Source organism: Hypomesus transpacificus, chromosome 5 (assembly GCF_021917145.1).
Source record: "Hypomesus transpacificus isolate Combined female chromosome 5, fHypTra1, whole genome shotgun sequence".
NCBI lineage: Eukaryota > Metazoa > Chordata > Actinopteri > Osmeriformes > Osmeridae > Hypomesus > Hypomesus transpacificus.
This window is the reverse complement of record NC_061064.1, coordinates 2,102,348-2,123,989: the sequence shown is the minus strand read 5'-3', so window position 1 is coordinate 2,123,989 and position 21,642 is coordinate 2,102,348. Positions and strand designations below refer to the sequence as shown.

At 49.5% G+C, this 21,642-nt stretch overlaps 2 protein-coding genes across 3 annotated transcripts; both read right to left on the bottom strand.

Annotated features, from left to right (window-relative positions):
* Window positions 1-64: 64 nt before the first annotated feature.
* On the bottom strand, window positions 65-13,509 carry pld2 (phospholipase D2). 2 transcript variants are annotated; one of them, XM_047020570.1, is made up of 25 exons: window positions 12,896-13,509; window positions 11,375-11,529; window positions 10,857-11,017; window positions 10,329-10,456; window positions 9,610-9,752; window positions 9,280-9,373; window positions 9,104-9,169; window positions 8,902-8,960; window positions 8,507-8,752; window positions 8,102-8,245; window positions 7,904-7,987; window positions 7,597-7,675; window positions 6,751-6,861; window positions 6,076-6,285; window positions 5,641-5,854; window positions 5,437-5,555; window positions 5,142-5,255; window positions 4,866-4,970; window positions 4,544-4,632; window positions 4,047-4,160; window positions 3,907-3,953; window positions 3,616-3,750; window positions 3,204-3,357; window positions 2,122-2,239; window positions 65-1,834 (listed from the first exon to the last, which is right to left on the bottom strand). In XM_047020570.1, exons 3-25 carry the CDS (start codon window positions 10,984-10,986, stop codon window positions 1,610-1,612), a joined length of 2,928 nt encoding a protein of 975 aa, XP_046876526.1. In that variant the 5' UTR covers window positions 10,987-11,017; window positions 11,375-11,529; window positions 12,896-13,509; the 3' UTR covers window positions 65-1,609. The 2 variants fall into 2 exon arrangements, with proteins under 2 accessions (XP_046876526.1, XP_046876525.1); XM_047020569.1 differs by lacking the exon at window positions 11,375-11,529.
* Window positions 13,510-14,216: 707 nt separating this feature from the next.
* On the bottom strand, window positions 14,217-21,491 carry chrne (cholinergic receptor, nicotinic, epsilon). The gene is made up of 12 exons (XM_047020571.1): window positions 21,354-21,491; window positions 20,709-20,842; window positions 20,535-20,579; window positions 19,862-19,971; window positions 18,909-19,064; window positions 18,240-18,343; window positions 17,572-17,772; window positions 17,235-17,349; window positions 16,832-16,946; window positions 16,405-16,606; window positions 16,017-16,150; window positions 14,217-15,837 (listed from the first exon to the last, which is right to left on the bottom strand). Exons 1-12 carry the CDS (start codon window positions 21,415-21,417, stop codon window positions 15,670-15,672), a joined length of 1,548 nt encoding a protein of 515 aa, XP_046876527.1. The 5' UTR covers window positions 21,418-21,491; the 3' UTR covers window positions 14,217-15,669.
* Between the last annotated feature and the right edge of the window lie 151 nt (window positions 21,492-21,642).

The following is a 21,642-nucleotide window of genomic DNA, read 5'->3' as shown; positions in this document are numbered from 1 at the left end:
TTAATTTCACACACACACACAAAAATTGTGGTTGAGGACATTTTTAGAAATGTATACAAATATATTTGATGTATAAAAAAATGTTTAATAGGATGTATGTAAATATATATCATATGAAAATATGAGCCTTTTTTCAGATTGTTTTCTACATATATTTTAGTGTTAAACTTGATGATTTAGGTGGGCTGAGGGACAGTAATGGGTGTATGTATGTGAAGCCCTCTGTGACATTGCTTGTAAAAACGGATATACAAATACATTTGTTATGCATATTTCTTAGATTTGACATTAAAGGCAATTAAAGGTGAGAGGTAGGCTCTGGGAGGTCTCTCCTGGGTATGCATTTGACAAATATTACGTACAATACATTCAAAACCTTCTTCCAGCCTTTTTAAACACAACATGAATTATACGCCATATTGTTTAGTTAAGTTATAATAACCTAGTTGTTAGACTGATTAATGACACAGTAATTTAGTCACATAGTGTTTTGATAGATGTCTGAAAGTGTGTTTGATAGATGTACCTCCAAAGGGTACAAGGCTGTTAACTGTCAAAGCTAATTAGCTAATAAATGTGTAGCTATTGTACATCAGAGAGCTTCTCTTGAATCCCCTATTTGTAAGGTGTCAGTTGTTATTTTCTCTTCTACGTGTGTCTACAGGCACCCTGTGACTGGCCATGAGCTACAAACCTCATCTCGTCAGGCGAGTGCTCAGGCCTCAAGTGGAATGGTGTTGGAAGCATACTCCTCTGGTTCTATATGAGAAATGTTGCTTTGAACAGCCCCCCCCCCCCTTACCCCCCTCACTTCCTCCCCACCTCTGTCTGTCCCCCCCCCCTCCCCTCCTCTTGGTGGAATGTGCTGGACCAGTTACAGATCTGTTACATAACAATAATTCACTTGGTAGTCATGGTGACAGGAAAACAACAATTAAATTAAGTGAGCCCCCCCCTGAATATCTTTTTATCCCTCCTCCCCTGCCTTGCTTATTCCTTCCTTCCCTCCTTTCCTCATTCCCTCCTTTCCTCCTTCCACGACTGTCATATTTTGGCACTGTATAAATGAGTTTGCCAGTCAACAGTCATTTTCCATATTTGCTCACACCATCTGACGAACACTCCTGATTTAGCAGATCGTCATCTTTTTCCGTCCCTCTGGTTATCTGACCGATCCCTTTCTCTTCTCCTCTCTCCTACTCTCTAGTCCGCCCTTCATACCCATCACCATAACAACCACAAATGTTCAGACAGATTTGCTGGCACTGCATTGAGAGGTAAAGCTAGAGAGAGAAAGATAGAGAGAGACAGAGTGAGAGAAAGAGTGAGTGGGGAGGAGGGGGAGGTAGGACTATCCACCCATCTAACCACCCCCACACACACACACACACACACACACAACCTTGCATCAATAAAAGTACGTTCTGTTCTTCCCTAACCATTTGATACTGTTGTTAGCTCAGTTGTTCCATAGATCAGAGCTTTAAGGAAAACAAGCCTGTCACAAACACAGATCATCATGTGTTACGAGTGGTTAGCTAAAAGTCCCTACGAGCACACATCCAACGCATGCATGTACATCCTACGTCTTCCAGGCCCGCGGGGGGCGCTACGTCCACAGCCCCACAGGAGCCATCCCCTCCTTGCTGCCCAGAGGAGGAAGCAGGTTCTCCTCAGACAGGAAGTTGAGGGGGAAGTGGACCAGGAGACCCCGGATCTTCTCCATCTCCTGATTGGCCAGCGAGGGGTCCGTGTCACACAGCCGCTCCTGACAGGACCACTCCTTCAGCTCTCGCATGTTGTGGACTGAGTTACAGGGGAGGCAGTTGAAGACCTGCGATAGGGCCACGGCCAGACAGGACGAGGGAGGGAGAGATGGAAAGTGGAGATAGGACCTGATGGTTAGGTAGGCAGGGGTGGGTACAGCTCAGTGGTACTCTTTAGTTTCTGACTACAGAGCAAGAAGTCAAGGTTCGATTCCCCCTCTGTACCGTTAGCCGCTGTGGATAACGTTTCAGACAATCGCGTTGTGAGAAAGTGACATGTTGGAAGAGGGGGCTGGGTGACCATGCAGAGAGTTGAGTCTTGATGTTGACGATGTGTCTGACCAGTTATCTCTACCTTGTCATAAATGGAGGCATTCAACTTGGCCGTCTCGTTCCAGACCAGGTAGAAGAAATGGTCGCTGACCGGGTCGTCGATGTTGATGCTGGGGTCCGAATCAGCCCCAGTCAAAACCCTGGAGGAGACAGGAGACTGTCACACACCCTGACACACACCTTGCCACACACACACCCCGCCACACACACATATATACACACACGTCACGTCACGCCACGGCAAATATGTTGGATAATAAACTGTCAAGTTAGTGAGTGCAAGATCGACATTGGGTGTCAACATGAACTCAGAGCGGAAATCCATATTTCCTGCGACGGAATTTCTTCATAAAGAGCTGGAGGAGAACGCATGCGCAGGCCTGTCATCTGAGATGGTTCCCTTGGAAACTGGGGAATATTCTGGATGGCTTCTGGCACAGTATGAGCTGTTCTGCTGGCACATACAGGGTGTGTGTGTGTGTAGGGTAGAATCTACACACTGTGAGCAGAGTACACTCAGTGAGCAGAGTATACTCTAAATCCGTGCACATTTGGTTTCAGTCTCTCCGAGTTGCAGCGCATGAATAAACGGAAAGTAAAACATAATCCGTCCTGATAAAGCTGTTATGGTACTGTAACAACAACAACAGTGATCAGTGAGGAAGCCTGCTAGGGCTGTGGCTCCAGGCCCAGACCCTCTCAGGAACAGCTGGGGAAGATGTGGGAGTTCATCATGTGACGAGTGAATCACCTCTGCAGAGGTGGTAACCCTCTCAGGACCACACTGCTAACACGAAACACCCTCCAGCTTCAGGCCTAGTTCAACTCCAGCCCCAGCTTCCGCCCCAGCCTCATCCCCAGCCTTCACCCCAGCCTCATCCCCAGCTTCCGCCCCAGCCTTCACCCCAGCCTTCACCCCAGCCTCATCCCCAGCTTCCGCCCCAGCCTTCACCCCAGCCTTCACCCCAGCCTCATCCCCAGCCTCATCCCCAGCCTCATCCCCAGCCTTCACCCCAGCCTTCACCCCAGCCTCATCCCCAGCCCCCGCCCTTTAGTTAAGATGTTCCTGCAGCTCAGTGGGGTGAGCAGGGGTATGGTCCAGACCTGAAGCAGTCCTTGCGCAGGGCCAGAGCCAGGGGTCCAGCCTGATACTCCTCCCCATCCATGGTGGAGGGCACCCTCTCCTCGTCCTCCACCAGCACCGCCAGCTCGCTGTCCCGGCTGCCCAGCATGCTGCGGTCGTTGATGTTGGCTGAGCCTGGGGGGGGGGAGAACACACACCAGACCTTCACACACAGGGCGGAGCCACTGAGGCAAGGACAGGAAGCTTGGATCAAACCTTAGGGCCTGCCGGGTGTCCCCCTCCTGACCCAGGGAGCATTCAGAGCCCGTCTCTGTTTACGTTACTAAGACATGCGTATCATTCACATCTTAGTGTTCATGCAGAAAGGGTGGTTATCTGTGTGAGGCCGAGCCAGGCGGTGAGTCACAGCGAGGGCCTGTCTCTCTGACTCACCGATGATGTAGCGGCGGTCGTCGGCGATGAGGATCTTGCTGTGGACGTAGATCAGCTCAGTGACCAGGGACTCGGACAGCTCAGAATGGGTCCTCAGACCACACAGGCTGATGTAGTCGCTCCATCGCTCCTGCACTGCAGGGGAGACACACACACACCATACACATGCACACACACACACCATACACACGCACACACCATACACACAACCAGGGAGGACAGGGAGGAGAAGGGTGATCAGAGATGGTCTCCATGGTGACGGCTGGTTTGGAGGGTGGAGAGGAAGCTAACCTTCTTTAAGCCTGGACAGGATGGAGAACTCTCCTCGACACATCGTCCTGGAGAAGCACAACACTATCAGTGTGTGTGTGTGTGTGGGGGGGGGGGGGGGGGGGGGGGGGGCAGGTGTGTGTGTGAGTGTGGTAGCTGACCTGTAGGTGAAGTGCAAGATGGCCTGGATAGCGTTGCCTCCTCCTTCCTTGATGTCTCCCTCGAAGCCTGGCAACAGCGGCACCACCACAAACACTCTGTACGTCTTCTGCTCTCTGACCACACACACACAGACAACACAGCGTCAGCATGTGTGTGTGTGTGTGTGAGAATCAGCAAGGCTAGCTGAAGACAGAAGATCTCCAGAGGACCAAACTCCCTGCTCACAGCATAGTTGACCTGGCCCGGCAGCAGCGACCAGGGCTGAATCACCTTTAAAGAGATCTTTTCTGCCATTTTTCATATTTCACTGGACGGTTGTAAGTGACAAGAAACGCAGGGAGGGAGAGAGAAGACATACAGCAAAAGACCCAGGCCGGATCCGAACCCAGAACCCTGCTGTAAGACCCCCGCGGTAAGGCCCCTGACTACATAATGCGCACTTATCCGGAGAGCTAACGGGAAGCCGCTACACTGGATCACCTGACAGCAGACTGACCTATGAGCACGCAGGATTCTCTCAACGATGGCGTCTCCGATGCCATTGTGGACATTTTTCCCGTCAGCACAGCTGATGAAGAACTGGTTCTGAATGGAGAATAGGAGAGAAAGAAAAGAAAAAGAGAAAGAAGGAGATTGAGATGACTCGTCTCAACCATGACATCTACCACGTAGCACCTGCCCAGGTAAACACACTTGCTGCCAAGTGCGTCAACGACACGGTTCAGTCAACAGAAACACAGAGACTACAGAAACCAGGGAGAAGCCTGACAGAGAGCACAGCTTCAATCCCAGTCACACACCAACTGACAGCAGTGTACCTCTATATAGATGTAGTGCTGGCTGGTCTGGATGGTGTGGACGTAGGCCTTCAGGATGGAGCTTTCACACGTTCCTGCTGACCAGCGATCCACGGAACGCAAAACCTACCAGAGGAACAGAGAGAGAGAGAGACAGAGAGAGACAGAGAGAGAGAGAGAGAGAGAGAGAGAGAGAGAGAGAGAGAGAGAGGGGGGGTATTGATGGTGAATGTGTATGAGTGGTGTTGGTGTGTGGTGTGTGTGTGGTGTGTGTGGTGTGTGTGTGTGTGTGTGTACCTGCACTTTGGCCCTCCCAGCTCCGGGGACAGTGAAGGGCAGTGTGTTGGCAGTGCTGTGAGACTTGGGTAGCAGACAGGGGTAGAACCTGTCCTTGTATTTGTTCTTAAAGATCTGCATGCGGCCAAACAGAGGAAGGAGAAGATGGATGATGGTGAGACACACGAGTGTCCACACACACCACAGCCCCCCACGCACACACACACTACCATCCCACACACACACACACTACCACCCCACACACAGCCTCCTACTCCTGATGACCTCCAGCCCAGAGCGACCTTTAACCCCTCACCTTGGTGAAGTTCCAGCGCTGGATGAAATGGCGGGCGACGTCGCGGGCAGCCTTGCCGTGAACGACAGAAGACAGATCTCGCCACGGCATGCGGGGGACCTGGGTCCGATCGATGTTGTCTGGGGAACATCGACACAGAGATCCCTCAATACATGTGTGTGTGTGTGTGTGTGTGAGAGAGACTGTACAGGTTAGTAGATGTACCTTCGAAGGGTTTGTCCAGCTGGACCCAGTCTCTCGCGATGAAGTTGCTGTAGTCCTTCCCCAGCCACAGCAGAGTGTTGTCAGTCAGGTCCTCAGGATCCACCTGTGCTGGTTCCACTGGGTCCTGGGAGCTCGCAGCCCTGGGCGGCTCCTGGTGCTGGTCTCCCTGGTCTCCCTGGTCTCCATGGGCTCCCTGATCCACTTCATCCAGTGCCTGAGTAGACAGCAATATACTCTTGTTCCGTCTTCTGCTCTCACAGACTTTCTCTCAAGCTTCTCCCCGTCCACCTCCCCCCCCCCCCTCGCTTCCGACACGGAGAACCCTCCAACCAGAACTTGCACTGAGAGACACGTGACTTTTCCTTCCTCCTGTGTTAGTCCCCTGATCAGACAGACAGGGTTCGATCAGCTGGGAGCTAAACAGAGACGTCTCACCTCTGACCCCACCCTCCTCTCCGTCTCCAGCCCACAGACGGCCATCTTCGTGGAGACCAGATCCAACAGGCGGTACTGGTTGTCGTCCCATCTGCCAAACGCCAGGTCAATGCCTCCCACAAAGGCCACCGATTGGTCGATGGCCACCATCTTCTCATGGTGCGCCCACAGGAAAACCACGGACGAGACGTGGTCTGGATGACGCATCACCTGGGGAGAGACCAGGGGAGACACCAGGAGAGAGACCAGGGGAGAGACCAGGAGAGAGACCAGGGGAGAGACCAGGAGAGAAACCAGGAGAGAGACAAGGAGAGATACCAAAAGAGATACCAGGAGAGAGACCAGGGGAGAGACCAGGAGAGAGAGCATGGGAGAGACCAGGAGAGAGACCAGGGGAGATACCAGGAGAGAGAGCAAGGGAGAGACCAGGAGAGAAAGCAGGGGAGACCAGGAGAGAGACCAGGAGAGAGACCAGGAGAGAGAGCAGGAGAGAGACCAGGGGAGAGACCAGGAGAGAGAGCAGGGGAGAGACCAGGAGAGAGACCAGGGGAGGGAGGTACCAGAGAACAGATGTCAGCATTAAAATGTCATGGTTTCCCCTCTCTTCATCTACAGCATCCCGCAGAGAACAACATGACATCTCCAACAGCAGGCAGTTTACTGGGGGGACAGGACCTTAATGTTGGGGTGCATGTTCATCAGGGTCCTCTTGCTGTGGTCGCTGTTGATGCCCAGGGCCATCTCCACCTCCTTGTAGAGCAGCACACACACCTTCACCCCCTGCTCCTGGAGAGAGGGAGGGAGTCATCACAACTAGCCTGTGTTCTGCTGTCTGAACATGGAGATAACTAACTAATGCCATTCAGGGAAGTAATGTACATCTAGATGACTGTTGACAGGAGGAGGAGAGGCAGAAGAGATATAGAGGATGATGAAAGGGCTTCAGATTGAGATTAGGTAGGAAGGCTTCAGATTGAGATTAGGTAGGAAGGCTTCAGATTGAGATTAGGTAGGAAGGCTTCAGATTGAGATTAGGCAGGAAGGCTTCAGATTGAGATTAGGTAGGAAGGCTTCAGATTGAGACTAGGTAAGAAGGCTTTAGATTGAGACTAGGTAGGAAGGCTGCAGATTGAGATTAGGTAGGAAGGCTTCAAATTGAGATTAGGTAGGAAGGCTTCAGATTGAGATTAGGTAGGAAGGCTTCAGATTGAGACTAGGTAAGAAGGCTTTAGATTGAGACTAGGTAGGAAGGCTGCAGATTGAGATTAGGTAGGAAGGCTTCAAATTGAGATTAGGTAGGAAGGCTTCAGATTGAGATTAGGTAGGAAGGCTTCAGATTGAGACTAGGTAAGAAGGCTTCAGATTGAGACTAGGTAGGAAGGCTTCAGATTGAGATTAGGTAGGAAGGCTTCAGATTGAGATTAGGTAGGAAGGCTTCAGATTGAGACTAGGTAGGAAGGCTTCAGATTGAGACTAGGTAGGAAGGCTTCAGATTGAGATTAGGTAGGAAGGTTTTCATACTGCTTTGCGTTTGAGGACCTCGTCGAGACGCCAGTACGTGTTAGTGGCCGGGCGTTTCAGGAAGACTTCAGGACTGAGCCTGATGACAGAGATACAACATTCACCATCAGAACTATCCCCACCATACTGTTCTATAACAACACTCACTAGCATCACCATCAGAACTGTCATCACCATACTGTTTTATAACAACACTCACTAGCATCACCATCATAACTATCATCATCATCACAGTTCTTTTATCACTGTCAACAACATTGTGCTGTATAACAGTTTTAGGGTCAGGGGTTATGGTAAGGGGTCTCACCACCAGTCTGTGATGAATATCTCCTCCTTAGCCTGCTCAAGAGCATCAGCCAGATCTGCAAAGTAGTCCCTCCCATTCACATACCTGCACACACACACACACACACACTCACAGTAAATACATATCTGATACAAAGATATAATTGATAAACAGAGATATCTGATGTGGATATTTGACAGGCATATGTATCTGCTGTACCATTTGGTGAGGGTGTGGTCACGTGGCGGAGCGAAGCCGTCGAAGCGCTGCACATTGAGGAAGTCACACGCCTCAGCCAGACGATGGATCTCATGACTCCACCACAACGCCTGCCGGTAGCTGCTGCACTTAATGACCAGCGTCCTGAAACACACACACACACGCCAGGAGATGAGTTGAACTTATCACAGTCCGTATTACAGCCGCAACCAATGCTTGCATCTTTTCAATATTCACAAAAGCCAAACGCGCTCGTACACCAGCCTGAAAGTCCCACGCACTCAGCAAAACCCCCACATCAGTGAGAACGCAGAAGAACACAAGGCGCCGAGCGCGAGTCAGACTGGGGAGAGGGACTCCAGGCCTGGGGTCAGACTGGGGAGAGGGACCCCAGGCTGGTCCTACCTGGTGAAGTTCTGGATGCAGACGCCATACTTGGTGTCTGTGTATGCACGGCCCACTTGAACTTTGAACTCGGGGTCAAACAGCAGGGCGAAGCAGACCACACCGTTCTCCCGGTTAAGGTAGAGCAGGAAGGAGTCCTTCACCACCAGCCAGCGCCGCGACCAGCGGAAGCAGAACTGGTGGTGACCGATGCAGTTCAGACCCTGGATACGGTGACCTCCTGACCTCTTGAAGATCCAGCCCTCGCTGGGAGACGGAACTGCTGTTATTACACTGTTATTACACAGTTAAGTGTTATTACACTTAATGACTCTGCTATTACACTGCTATATAGTTATTATAAAGTTGTTACTGTGATGATACGACTCACTCACTGAGAGCACAGTGTCACTTACAGCCCTTTAGGTCCAAGATCACTGACAAAGGACAGAGGACTGACATCAAGAAACTCCAGCTGGAATCAGAGCAAGAGATATCAAGAGAAGGTGAGTGTGTGTGTGTGTGAGTGTGTGTTACTGTGTATGTTTGTTACTGTGTGGTTGTTAGTGTGTGTGTGTGGAACTAGACATAGACAGAAAACATAGAACTTTATTTCACCATGCCGTGAAAGTTTCTACAGAAACTGTTCTCCAGCAGTCCGTTCAGGTAGTCCTCCAGGTATTTCTGAAAAAGAGAGGCACAGTCACACACTGACACGGCATCACACTGCATGCTCATCTGATGAGGAAAACAGTCTGACGTGTGTGTGTGTGTGTGAACATGCAGCCTGGTACCGGTTTGCTAGAGCTGCGTCTTATCCTGTCTGTCCCGTGCAGAGAGGGCATCTCTTCAGTCATATTCCTCAGCTGCTGTCTCTGGATCGCAAACCTGCACACAGCATTTCAGAATAAGAGTCACATCTGCACACAGCCTTTCAGAATAACAGTCACACCTACACAAGGCCTTTCAGAGTAAGAGTCAAACCTGCACACATCGTACCAGATCAAGACTCTAAGCATGTGCGACCACAACCAAAACAAATCATCTCTCTGCTTTGAATAGTAAGCAAATGTGTGCCTGCTGCTCCAGGGTTGTTTGCGTGTCTGGATTGAGGGTTGACTGACCTGCCCAGCGGCAGGAAGTGAAGCATCATCTTGTGTTTGTAGATGTCTCTGTGCAGCTCCTGGAAATGCTTGTATTTCCTCTTCACCGTCCAGTTGAACCTGCCGTGGGTGAGCCGTACGGTGTAGAGAGTACACACACGCACCTGCAACACACACACACACTGTATCACACACACCCTGCCACACACCCCCACACACTGTATCACACACACCTGCACAACACACACACATTGTATCACACACACCTGCAACACACACACACACTGTATCACACACACCTGCAACACACACACACTGTATCACACACACTGTATCCCACACACACGCACCTGCACCACACACACACACTGTATCAAACACACCCTGCCACACCCCCCCACACACTGTATCACACACACACACACCTGCACAACACACACACTGTATCACACACACCTGCAACACACACACACTGTATCACACACACTGTATCCCACACACACGCACCTGCACCACACACACACACACTGTATCAAACACACCCTGCCACACCCCCCCACACACTGTATCACACACACACACACACACCTGCACAACACACACACTGTATCACACACACCTGCAACACACACACACTGTATCACACACACTGTATCCCACACACACGCACCTGCACCACACACACACACTGTATCACACACACCCTGCCACACCCCCCCCCCCCCCTCCCAGAGCCACACCTTGGAGCGTGTGGTGTATCTCTCCGTGCTCTCCACCTTACAGGTGAGCGGGGTGCCGGGCAGCAGCACTGGTATCCCCATCTCCCGGAGGCCCTGCAGGTGGTGAACCACCATGAAGGCCCGCCCATCTGCAGGAAACACGCTCAACACGGTGACCAGGAGCGCAATCGCCACGGTGACCGCACACGGTCGCCCGTGTGTTGTCACTATGGTGACCTGCACACAGAACCTCCCTCTGCACAGGTGTAGCTCAGTGATAGAGCATTTCACTTTAGATCAAGAGGTCAAAGGTTAAAAACAGTCTTCTAAATGAAAACATTCTTGATATTATTATATCATTATTATTATTGACACCACTGCCCGTGTGTGTGCAGAGACCGGAAGTGCTGTGAGACAGGAAGTGCTGTGAGACAGGAAGTGCTGTGAAACAGGAAATGCTGTGAAACAGGAAGTGCTCTGAGACAGGAAGTGCTGTAAGACAGGAAGTGCTGTGAAACAGGAAGTGCTGTGAGCCCGGCGACTCCTCACCACTGTCCACCAGGAGTCCGTCCACCTCCTCTGGGCTCAGGTAGTCGCCGTCCCGGCTGAAACGCCTCTTCTTCAGCACATGAGCCACGGCGCTCAGGGCCTCCACCTCGCCCCCTGCTGGTATGGACATGCTGCTGCAGTACCACGCCTTTCAGCACAAGCTGGAGAAATGAATTTGTTTACAAAACACAGGACACAAGACAGTTCGATGAAGCAGTCATTCAGAGGCCTGTTCCAAAACCAGACATGCTTGTAACAGTGTGGACTGATCTGGCTGAATTTTTTTTGTCCAGAGGGGATCGAGGTGAGATTGGGTTTGGCTTGAGTCTAAATATAATGTGCTTCTCTCGAGTGCTTCAGCGCAAGAGCAAACAGGAGGATCGCATCACACCAGCAGCATGTCAGCAGGTCCCCTGAGGCCGAGCACACAACCGAGAAGGTGAAACAGGCAGACAGACTCACACAGGAAAACAGCACTGGGAGATTCCAACATGAATGCAGCTAGCGCTAGTATTTACCTGGTGTTAGCATCAGCAAAGTGACACTTGAGAAGAGTAGAAACAGTAACGCACAGAGGTGTCAGAGGTGTGCACACTTGCGTGTGTGTGGGAGCAGATGGGCTCTGATTGGCTGGATGCCGTGTTGCCGGGGCAACCAGGTTCCAGGTGGAACACTACCCGGAGTGAACACAAGGAGAGAGAAAGAGAGAAGGGTGGGGGAGAGGGAGAGAGGGGGGGAGTGGGGGGAGAGAGAGGATGCAGAGGGAGGGAGAGGAAGAGAGAGAGTGTGACTGTTCAGACTAAAGAAGAGAGAAACAGAAATGTAAGAAAGAGGGATGGAGGGAGGAAGAGAGGAGAAAGAGGGAAAGAAAACCGGATCTGTCTGATTGAGCCAGACCTCATTAACTTCCCAATTCTACTCTCGTTTTGAGAAAGTCATGTTGACATACTGTCCCTGTTTCCTCCACAGATTGTTTATTGGTTTACGACTCATTGCAGCTGGAAGACGGCAGGGAGGCCCCCTCCATTGCTGAACAGGAAGTCAGGTGGCGGATGTAGTCATAACAGCAGAGTGAACTGGAACCACTGTTTCCAGGAAACTCTGGTATCCATGGTTCACACAGCCTCAGGTAGAGCAGAGGGATGACTACCGGGATGAGTCCTCTTTGCGTAGGATGTTAGAAGGTTTTGCCAGGAGTCTCAACTCTACGAATCCATGTGTGGTGGGGTCAATGCAATACTACTATATACTGACAGAGAAGCTCCAAAACTGTGTGTGTGTGTGTGGGGGGGGGGGGGGGGGGGGGGGGGAGGTCATGGGCCACAGAGTAGCGGGTCGAGGTCACGGAAGTTAGGCCCTGACGTCTAAGAGAAGATTATACAGCAGTAGATCTAGACTGTGATGACCAGTACACGCCGACCGCAGAGGGAATGAATCACACGGCCGGAGAAATGATAACTCTACCACGCACCCCACCTCGGGATGTTTGGGCTATCATGTTGACAAAATAAGTGCCTAAAGCATCAATATTTACATTTAGATTTGAGCTGATAGTGACGGTGGAGACTAAAAGTATGCTACTCGGTTTCAACAAGGTTTAAGACTGTTAAAGGGTTAAAAAAATTACAAGAAGTTGAACAGTAGAAACAAGTTGGAAAATTAATTGACTGATGCCTGTCATGTTTGTCAAGTTTAACGTTTTTAAAAACTGAAGTTAACATAAAGATGCATTGATTCGCAGTTTCTTTGGCTATAACAGCGAAATGGTTTTACTCGTTGATTATGGTCGTCGACTAACTCAAGTGATAAGACATAGTGCATACTGTATGCACGTATTAGGATACTCCAAACAATGTGATGGAGTTTGTAGTACTCTACATAGCATTACAAAAATCTTCCCTCGAAATTGCACCCAAATATGTTGGTAGTTGAAATGGCAACTTTTTTCCGCCGTCCGAGAACCATAACTATGCTAACAACGTCCACTCCCGCTGCCATTATCTGGAATGCAGAGTGCAGGGATGAGATTCGTTACTTACTTTTTGACGTTGTCCACTTCCTAACTTTTACCGCGCAGTAAAATCACGAGACATCAGAGAGATAGATCCGGGAAGCTCCAAAAGATTACAGCAATAACCTACGAGTTAAGTCAATAGCTTTTATTCTTCCTCTGAATGCAGACCTACCAGTTTTGAAGAGAAAATAGGGTGTTTTATTTGGGTTGCTGTACACTCAAAGTGACGTAACTAGTCGACTCTAGTCCCTCCTGTTAAATCGTTTTCAGTTCCTGAGATTCGGGTCATTCGAAAATCATGATGAGTACAGAATTGCTTCAGCACTTTTCAATACTTCTCATTATAGTAGCCTCATCGGATTTCTGTAAATGCAGTATATGTCAATCAGTTTCCGTGACATCATCGTCCTTTGCTCATATACCATAACATGCCCATGTGTACCTGATCCTTCCACTATTCGCCTTCAGAGGCTAAAATATGTTTTTCTCCCTCGATGAGAATGGCCTAGATCTACGGTAAAAATGGACAAATCTGAACTGGTGGTCGCTCCCCGGAAGCCAAAGGCAACGAACGTACAGTGCAGCTGCCTTTCTGTGCTTAGAGAGCTCGGGACACAGCTGTGAACCTCCCTTTCCCCGATGTCTTACAGCAGCAATGGGTCAGAGTGAGCTGAGCTCTCGAGAGATTGCTATGAAAAGCCGCTTCGATAACATATTTTTCATATTCGATTATTCAGCACTGCATACACTTTTATACAAAGCGACAGGCAGGGAGATTTAAACAAGCAATTTTTGATACGCAGTCAAATGCTCTTACCACAGAGCTATGGTGAATTCGGGTACTACTACTCTCGGACATTTTTTACATGCATTTTCTCATCGGATCTTCTTGATTGACTAGTGCCCTGATCCTGCGGCACCACCAATCGCGTTTTGTGATTTCATTCACATAACATCCATGCTAAACCTAGGGTACAAGTTCTGTGGATTAGACATTGTCATAGCAGGAAAGAAAACGCTCTGGAGTTAAGGCATCCCACATCACCCAATGTCCCCCTACACTCTTCTCCATTAGAGCATGTCCTTTATGATGTGACTCAGAGGCGTTATACTGCCCTGAACCGCATTTTTGGACCGTGTCTGAAGCGGGATGAAGCCTACCCCTGTAGGTTTAGGCATTACCATGGATGGATGCACTGGAGCTATGGACTTTACACCATTGTATGAAGACTTTCTCAATGAAGTTGAAATGGTGTGTTGGAGTGTGTGTAGGCCTATTCGTGGGTTTACTGCGCTGTGGTTTTTTTCTGAAAATGGGCCCCAATCAGTATCAATGACTGCCGTAGTCGCATGAAAAAAAAATGATTTTAATTCATTTGAATGAGTAAGACAACAGAGAACACAAACATTACAACTCTGGATAATTAAAGTCATTAAACAGTAATATTCCTAAACGTCCTCTTTGCGATTTTCAGAACAAGTACTTTCAAGAAACTGTTTGAAAATCCAGAATCCCATACTGAGACCAGAACACTAGCCAGCACCTCCTGTACACAGTACCCACTGATTTGTCCAATTCTCTGGAAGTTGTTTTTGATATCCTGGCCTAAGTTCTCTTTTTTTCCCCTGCCCTGGTGTCCTGTCTGTTGTCCTGGGTGTGTTCCAGCCCTGGTCTGGTCTCTATCTCCTGGCTCCCTGCACCTCCGGTCTGTCCTTCACCCAGCTGTTGTCTCTCTCTCCAATCACACAGATGTTGTGATGTGTGATCATTACCCTGTGTACGTGTCCGCTCCCTATGTCAGTCATTGTGGGTTCCTTGTCATGTTCATGTGACTCCCTGCTTGTTCCTGGTTTTGGAAGCAGTTAAAGTTTTGTTACTTGGAAATCGTGCCTTGCCGGCCTCTCGCTCTGCACTATCTCTGTCCACCTTCATGGATTCACCCTCATGGATTCACCCTCATGGCTTCACCCTGACAATCCGGTTGTACCACTATATTATAAGGGGCCGCACCCACTAGATTTTTTATTATGGTGCAAGTCGTTGTTTTGTTGTACTGTACTATGTAATACTACAGTAAAGACGTTACTGTTGCACTGTATTACTTTACACATTACCGGCGCATCATGCTGAGACCTGGTTACTATACACTGTATCTGTAGCTGACCTGGTTACTATACACTGTATCTGTAGCTGACCTAGTTACTATACACTGTATCTGTAGCTGACCTAGTTACTATACACTGTATCTGTAGCTGACCTGGTTACTATACACTGTATCTGTAGCTGACCTAGTTACTATACACTGTATCTGTAGCTGACCTGGTTACTATACACTGTATCTGTAGCTGACCTAGTTACTATACACTGTATCTGTAGCTGACCTAGTTACTATACACTGTATCTGTAGCTGACCTGCTTACTATACACTGTATCTGTAGCTGACCTAGTTACTATACACTGTATCTGTAGCTGACCTAGTTACTATACACTGTATCTGTAGCTGACCTAGTTACTATACACTGTATCTGTAGCTGACCTGCTTACTATACACTGTATCTGTAGCTGACCTGCTTACTATACACTGTATCTGTAGCTGACCTGGTTACTATACACTGTATCTGGTAAAAACAGACTGTTCCATGACTTTGACCACTGAATTCCTGCTAGAACTGGACTCTTCTGATCCGTGATCTTCCGCTGTACTTTTTACATGCACTAATTAAATGTCACTTTGGATACAAGCATCTGTTAAATGATAATAAAAAAAATGTAAACTGTTTGGGGGCTGTTGTGGCGTCTTAGCTGGGGGAGTATCTCTTGTTCTCTCCGGGGAAGGGTAACTCTGGGACCTGGTTGAAGTGCCCAGTCAGGAAGATGGCCACCGTTCCTATGGAGAACAGGAGAATGGCCACCCAGAAACACACCTTGTCAATCATCTTCCCGATCAACACCCAGCTCTCCCTTTCCTGTAGGAGAGTAAAAGAGGGAAGGAGGGAGGGAGAGGGAGGGAGGGAGAAGCATGTTATAGATCAGGTTTCAGAATATCGATTGGCCCGAATGGATCCTAATTGATACTGTCTTGACTTGACGGCCTGACAGTCACAACATTAGGACTGCTTCCAGCCAGACGGTGAACAGGACTTACAGATCCTATGTCGTTCTGCTGCTTAGTGCTCTCAGCGATGAAGTTACAGGCGTCCACGCACTCCTTGATCTCCGGGGCAGATTGGGCCAGGCTCTTGTACAGGGTGGCTGTGGAGCTCACGTCAATGGTGTCCACTAGGGGGAGATAGAGACACACAGACACACAGAGTTAACCTGTCTCAAGGTCTCACACAGTCACACCACATCTGAACCGGTCTACTTGTGCTGTGCAGTTTGCGTTAAGGATTCTTTCAAACTGAACAACTCTTTTTACAACTCGAGAATCGCAATTCTTTTACAGTTTTAATCCGGGCTGGGCCCTTTGCTGCATGTCTCCCCCCCCCCCCCCCCCCCCTCTCTCTCTCTCTCTCTCTCTCTCTCTCTCGTACCAAAGGAGCGTGTGAGTCCATGTCGCTCCCTCTGCTTGTCGAACATCATCTCGCTGCGAGGCTGCTTGAGGACGTACTCCTCAGCTCTCTGCATCAGGCCGAACGAGCTCCGCCGCCGCTCCCTCACCCCGTTCACCTCCGCCTCGCTCTCGTCCAGCAGGGGGGGCATCCGCAGGAAGCGAGGGACCAGCTCCAGGAACACCTGGGGGTCAAGGGTCAGGATGGGTCATGGTGGTGCGGGGCGGGGGTGTATAATGGATCAAATGTTGTACATTTAGAAATTGTGTTTTTTCTTCGTTTTTTTTTATTCCATACAATTCCAATGCCTTAGTGGAGGCATGTTTGATATACATGTTTGATCATGTAAATAGATAGACAGGAGGCCTACATACATGTTTGATCATGTCGATTTATGGACGGTACATACATGTTTGATTGTGTAGGACATGGTGTGGGTGCTTGGACTGCGCAGGGAGATGTTTAGCACCACAATCTGATTGGTGGCGATGAGAGTAGTCACTGACATGACGAAGATGAGATACCTGGAGAGAGAGGAGGGAGAGAGGAGGGAGAGAGGGAGAGGAGCGAGAGAGGGAGAGGAGGGAGAGAGGGGAGAGAGGAGGGAGAGAGGGGAGAGAGGAGCGAGGAAGGAGAGGAGGGAGAGAGGAGGGCAGAGGAGAGAGAGGAGGGAGAGAGAGGAGCGAAGAGGGAGAGAGGTAGCAGAGGAGAGAGAGGGGGGCAGAGGAGCGAGGAGAGGGAGAGATGAGACATCACTTTGGGCATCAGAGCTCTCTCTGATCAGTCACGTTCATAGACGCGCTCAGACTCACTTGCCAATCAGGGGAACGGAGAGGGAGGTTTCCGGAACCTTCTGAGCGATAAGGAAGAGGAAGACAGTCTGGGCCAGCAGGACTGAGATGGACACGGTCAGCTTCTGCCCTCCAGCTGTGGACCACACAACATTCAGATCAACCTCACAACAGTCAGATCCACCTCACAACACTCAGATCCACCTCACAACAGTCAGATCCACCTCACAACAGTCAGATCCACCTAACAACACTCAGATCCACCTAACAACAGTCAGATACACCTCACAACAGTCAGATCCACCTCACAACAGTCAGATCCACCTAACAACAGTCACATCTGACAGGAAGCACTGACCCTGAGCGGGCAGGAAGTAGGCAAGCACGACCAGTGAGGAGATGAGCGAGCAGGGCAGGATGACGTTGATGATGTAGAAGAGAGGCTTCCTCTGGATGATCAGGTTGAAGCTAATCTCCTGGTACTCCAGGTCTTCTGGGGAGTAGCGAGTGTTTATCAGCTTCCTGCCCGGTCGGTGCTTGATGGCCCACTCTCCGTTCTCTGCAACAGGACAGGAGTTCTGCTGGAGTCAGGTGGCTGAGCGGGTAAAGCATCGGGCTAGTAATCTCAAGGTTGCCAGTTCGATTCCCGGTCGGTGCACATGATGTTGTGTCCTTGGGCAAGGCACTTCACCCTACTTGCCTCGGGGAGACTCCCTGTACTTACTGTAAGTCGCTCTGGATAAGAGCGTCTACTAAATGACTAAATGTAAATGTAACAGGGTAGCATATTCACTGCAGACATGATCACGTGTTGTTCAGCGTGCCAGATACTGTACTTTTTTATTTTAGAGGACACTTCTATCAAAAGGGACATACAGAGAAGGATTTGAAACTACAAACACTCAAATGTTCTTTTATACCATCCCCTCTGTGGTCATTACATTGCTTGTGTGTATGATATATGATGTATGATATATGATGTATGATATATGTGGTTATGAGTGTGGTTGTGTGGGTGCACAGTACCAGTAAACGCTTCGGGGTCTATGTCCACCCACTCGATAGGTTTTTCAGACTCTGCGTCGATTGCCAATATAATGTTGAGCTCATTAGCGTTGTACGTCTGAGACCTGAGATACAAGGGGCAACACAACACAGCACACACACACACAGGAAGCAGATGTTTTTATCCAAAAATACATTAAGGTTTGTTGGGGTCACAACACAGAAGCTATTTCTTCTAAGAAGCTTCATATGAACATCTAGTGTAAACATTTGAGGGTAGGTTTTCCTTAAATCATAGTTTTTTTGCCTCAGTACTGTTTCAAGACTGACATGTTGATGGAAATATTTGAGCAAGTTGTTATACAGGCTGAAACGAATAACTCCTGTACTGTACAAGAACCACTGCACCCAAATGTGGTTATGCAGAAGCGGAAGGCCAAGGAATGTTCCTCTTTGTCTTAACTTCAAGCCTTGCTTAAATATGCTGACCTTTATTGTTTTATCTTAGCATTGCATACACGAGGAGCAGGTATCAAAAACTGTTGCAAAATGAAGCATGAAACTTTCCACAAGCTTTATTTTAGTAGACTACATAACACATGTCTAGCCTTGTAGGCCTACAATTATTATCTGTCACAAACGTTATTCCAGATATCAAGACGGGTCTTCTGGGGTTTGTGTGACACTGACCTGAAGACCAGAGTGCAGTTCTGGTAGTCGAAGGGAAAGTAGGTGATCTCTATGGCGCAGGTGCTGCGGTATATGGCTGGGGGAAGCCAGTACATGTTGCCCCCTGAATAGATCAGCACGTTAGCGTAGTAAGCTACGTCAAACTTCCCATCGATGCTGCCAAACCGAGAGGAAGAAAGGAACACAAATTATAATAATCAGGCAACCCTTTTAGTTAGCTGTACATCACAGCAACACTTTATAATAAGGTTACATTAACTACCAGGAAGCTAGCGATACTTCACATTGAGGTGATGTTAACTGCCATTTAACTGTAATTCCAGGAAACTCTGTCTGTGTTCGTGTATGTGTGTCCTGATTATCTCAGGAACTGGGCACTGTATGAAGTTATAAACCGTCAGGACCCAAGGAAACACAGTGCTGGAGTAACGTTGTTTGGATGAGCTGGTCTTGTTTAGAAAAAATAAATAGGCCTCATAAAAACATATTGCCGCCATTTTGAATTTTCTCTCCAGTGTTATGTGAAACGATCAGCAGGTGGTGCTATTGGTCAACAAACGAATTGGTCTCACTTTTGTTACCCCTAAATCCTCACTGTCACTATGTATGACAGTATTATCAAACATTAATGGTAGGAATTTCTGTAAGTGCACCACAAAGAACGATCAAATGTTATTTATACAGCCCTTTTCTCAAGTAATGTCACAGATGGCTTCACAGATGCCCACAGATCAGCAACTACGACCAATCTAAACCCTCAGAGGAACTGTCAGAAAGAAAATGGAAGAAACAAGAAGAGGAGAAATCCGGCGAGGGAGGAACCAGGAGGACAGATTGTATCTGACCAGAGTCTGAGAGGTCAAAGAGGTCAAAGTCACCAAACTGACCCTGCAATGTTAAGTTTGCCGATCATAACTGACCCTGCGATGTTAAGTGTGCCGATCATAACTTACTTGTTCTCAAGGACGATATCTGGGAGCCACACCATGTTGTATGGCACGCGGATCACATCGATGTTGAAGAACTCTGATGTGTTCCAGGACAGACGATAGTCTTCCCATTGCTGGGGGGGAGAGAGGGAGGGAGGGAGGGAGGGAGGGAGGGAGGGAGGGAGGGAGGGAGGGAGGGAGGGAGGGAGGGAGGGAGGGAGGGAGGGAGGGAAGGAGGGAGGGAGGGAGGGAGAGAGGGAGGGAGGGAGGGAGGGAGAGAGGGGGGGGAGGGAGGGAGAGAGGGAGGGAGAGAGGGAGGGAGGGAGAGAGGGAGAAGAGGAATAACAACTGGGTGGGTGGAGGGGGTTGTTGTTGGCAAGGGGGGGGGGGATGGAACACTTGGAGTACGGCAGACAACCTTTCTTTTGGGACGTTACATGTGTAACGGGTGTGAACCTGTGAAACTCACGCCTCAGGTATGTAACAGGCCACAACGAAGAGCTAGCTTTTCTTTGGCGTAGCTGGTAGTGGTCACGCTTGGCAAGTCGGAGGTCGTGCGTTCGAGCCCAGCGAGTGGCGAACGAGCCTTGTCGTGACGGAGCGTGGCTACAGTTGTTACATACCCGTCACACGTGTACTAACAAGTTGTGTGGTTTTCATGCAGATGAAGTGTGAGGGAAGAGCAGGGAGAACTCACTATCTCGATCCACACGTTAGTGGTTAGAGTCTCCTCCTTCTCGTTCTGTCGAGGAACACACAAAGGGAGCATCTCTCATGAACAACATGAGCGACGGATGCACAACGTAACTGAGTGTGTCAACGTGTGTGTGCACGTGCGTGTGTGTGTGTGTGCGCCTGTGTAGCTTCTCACCAGGGAGATCAGGTTGGTGAGGATCAGTTTGACCTGAACATCCACCTTGTCTGTGGGTGTCCGGGCTGGCCGGATGTTCTTGTTGTATTTGCTGAACATATGCTTCATGAGAAGGGACTCCTCATTACACCTGACTGGGGGGGGAGAGGGGGGAGGGAGAGAGGGGGAGGAGGGGGGGGAAAGAGGGAGCGGGAGAGAAAGAAAAAGATGGGAGGGATGGGGGGAGAGGGGGGGATAGAGAAAGAGGGAGAGAGAAAGAAGGAGAGGGAGAGATGGGGTGAGAGGGGGGGGGGGAGGGGAGAAGGGGAGGGATAAAGAGATTTGTTACTGAGGCTGTTGGTAAATACGAATCACAACTACAACACAAGTCTGAACAACATCGTCATCACACATCTCTACATTACTGCACGCGCCATCCACGACTCAACACCTTGTTACCAAACGGACGTGTTCCCAGAGTCCTCTGAAGTCAACAGAAAAGGCTGAGATCTGAACTTCACTTAGTTCAGTGAAGTTTCTCAGACTGAGCAGGACTGCTTCACAGAGGAGCAACAACACGCTCCTAACTTGAACTGCTAGCATGGAGCTAAGGGCAGCACCAGAGCCTGTAAATCTGCCGTTTCCACCCCAGCCGCCTGTCCTCACCCTGGGAGATCCCCGTCCACAACACAGAAGCGACCAAACACGTCCAGAAGTATCCGGCCGCCATCAGAGAGCGAGCAGCAGACAACGCTCACTCAGACGTGGAAAGAAAGAGGAAGGGTGAGAATATGTCTCGCGTCTCCCCACTGCCACCTCCCTCCTCCAGCTGTCGCCAGCTCAGGTTTCACGGCAGCCTGCTGCCAAACTTGGCCTGTCAGTCCCACTCTGGGATCAGCGGAACCATCGTCACGGCGATGAGGACACCGACGGTCGTTATTGTTTTCATACCCGC

Coding starts and splice junctions, on each gene's coding strand:
- pld2 (XM_047020570.1), bottom strand. CDS start 10,986: ATGTCCATACCAGCAGGGGGCGAGGTGGAGGCCCTGAGCGCCGTGGCT. Junction 6,862..7,596: donor AGGTCCTCAAACGCAAAGCA/GTATGAAAACCT, acceptor CCCTCTCTCCAG/GAGCAGGGGGTGAAGGTGTG. Junction 1,835..2,121: donor ATGCCTCCATTTATGACAAG/GTAGAGATAACT, acceptor GCCCTATCGCAG/GTCTTCAACTGCCTCCCCTG.
- chrne (XM_047020571.1), bottom strand. CDS start 21,417: ATGGCGGCCGGATACTTCTGGACGTGTTTGGTCGCTTCTGTGTTGTGG. Junction 20,843..21,353: donor GTGGACGGGGATCTCCCAGG/GTGAGGACAGGC, acceptor CTCCCCCCCCAG/TCAGGTGTAATGAGGAGTCC. Junction 19,972..20,534: donor CTAACGTGTGGATCGAGATA/GTGAGTTCTCCC, acceptor TCTCCCCCCCAG/CAATGGGAAGACTATCGTCT.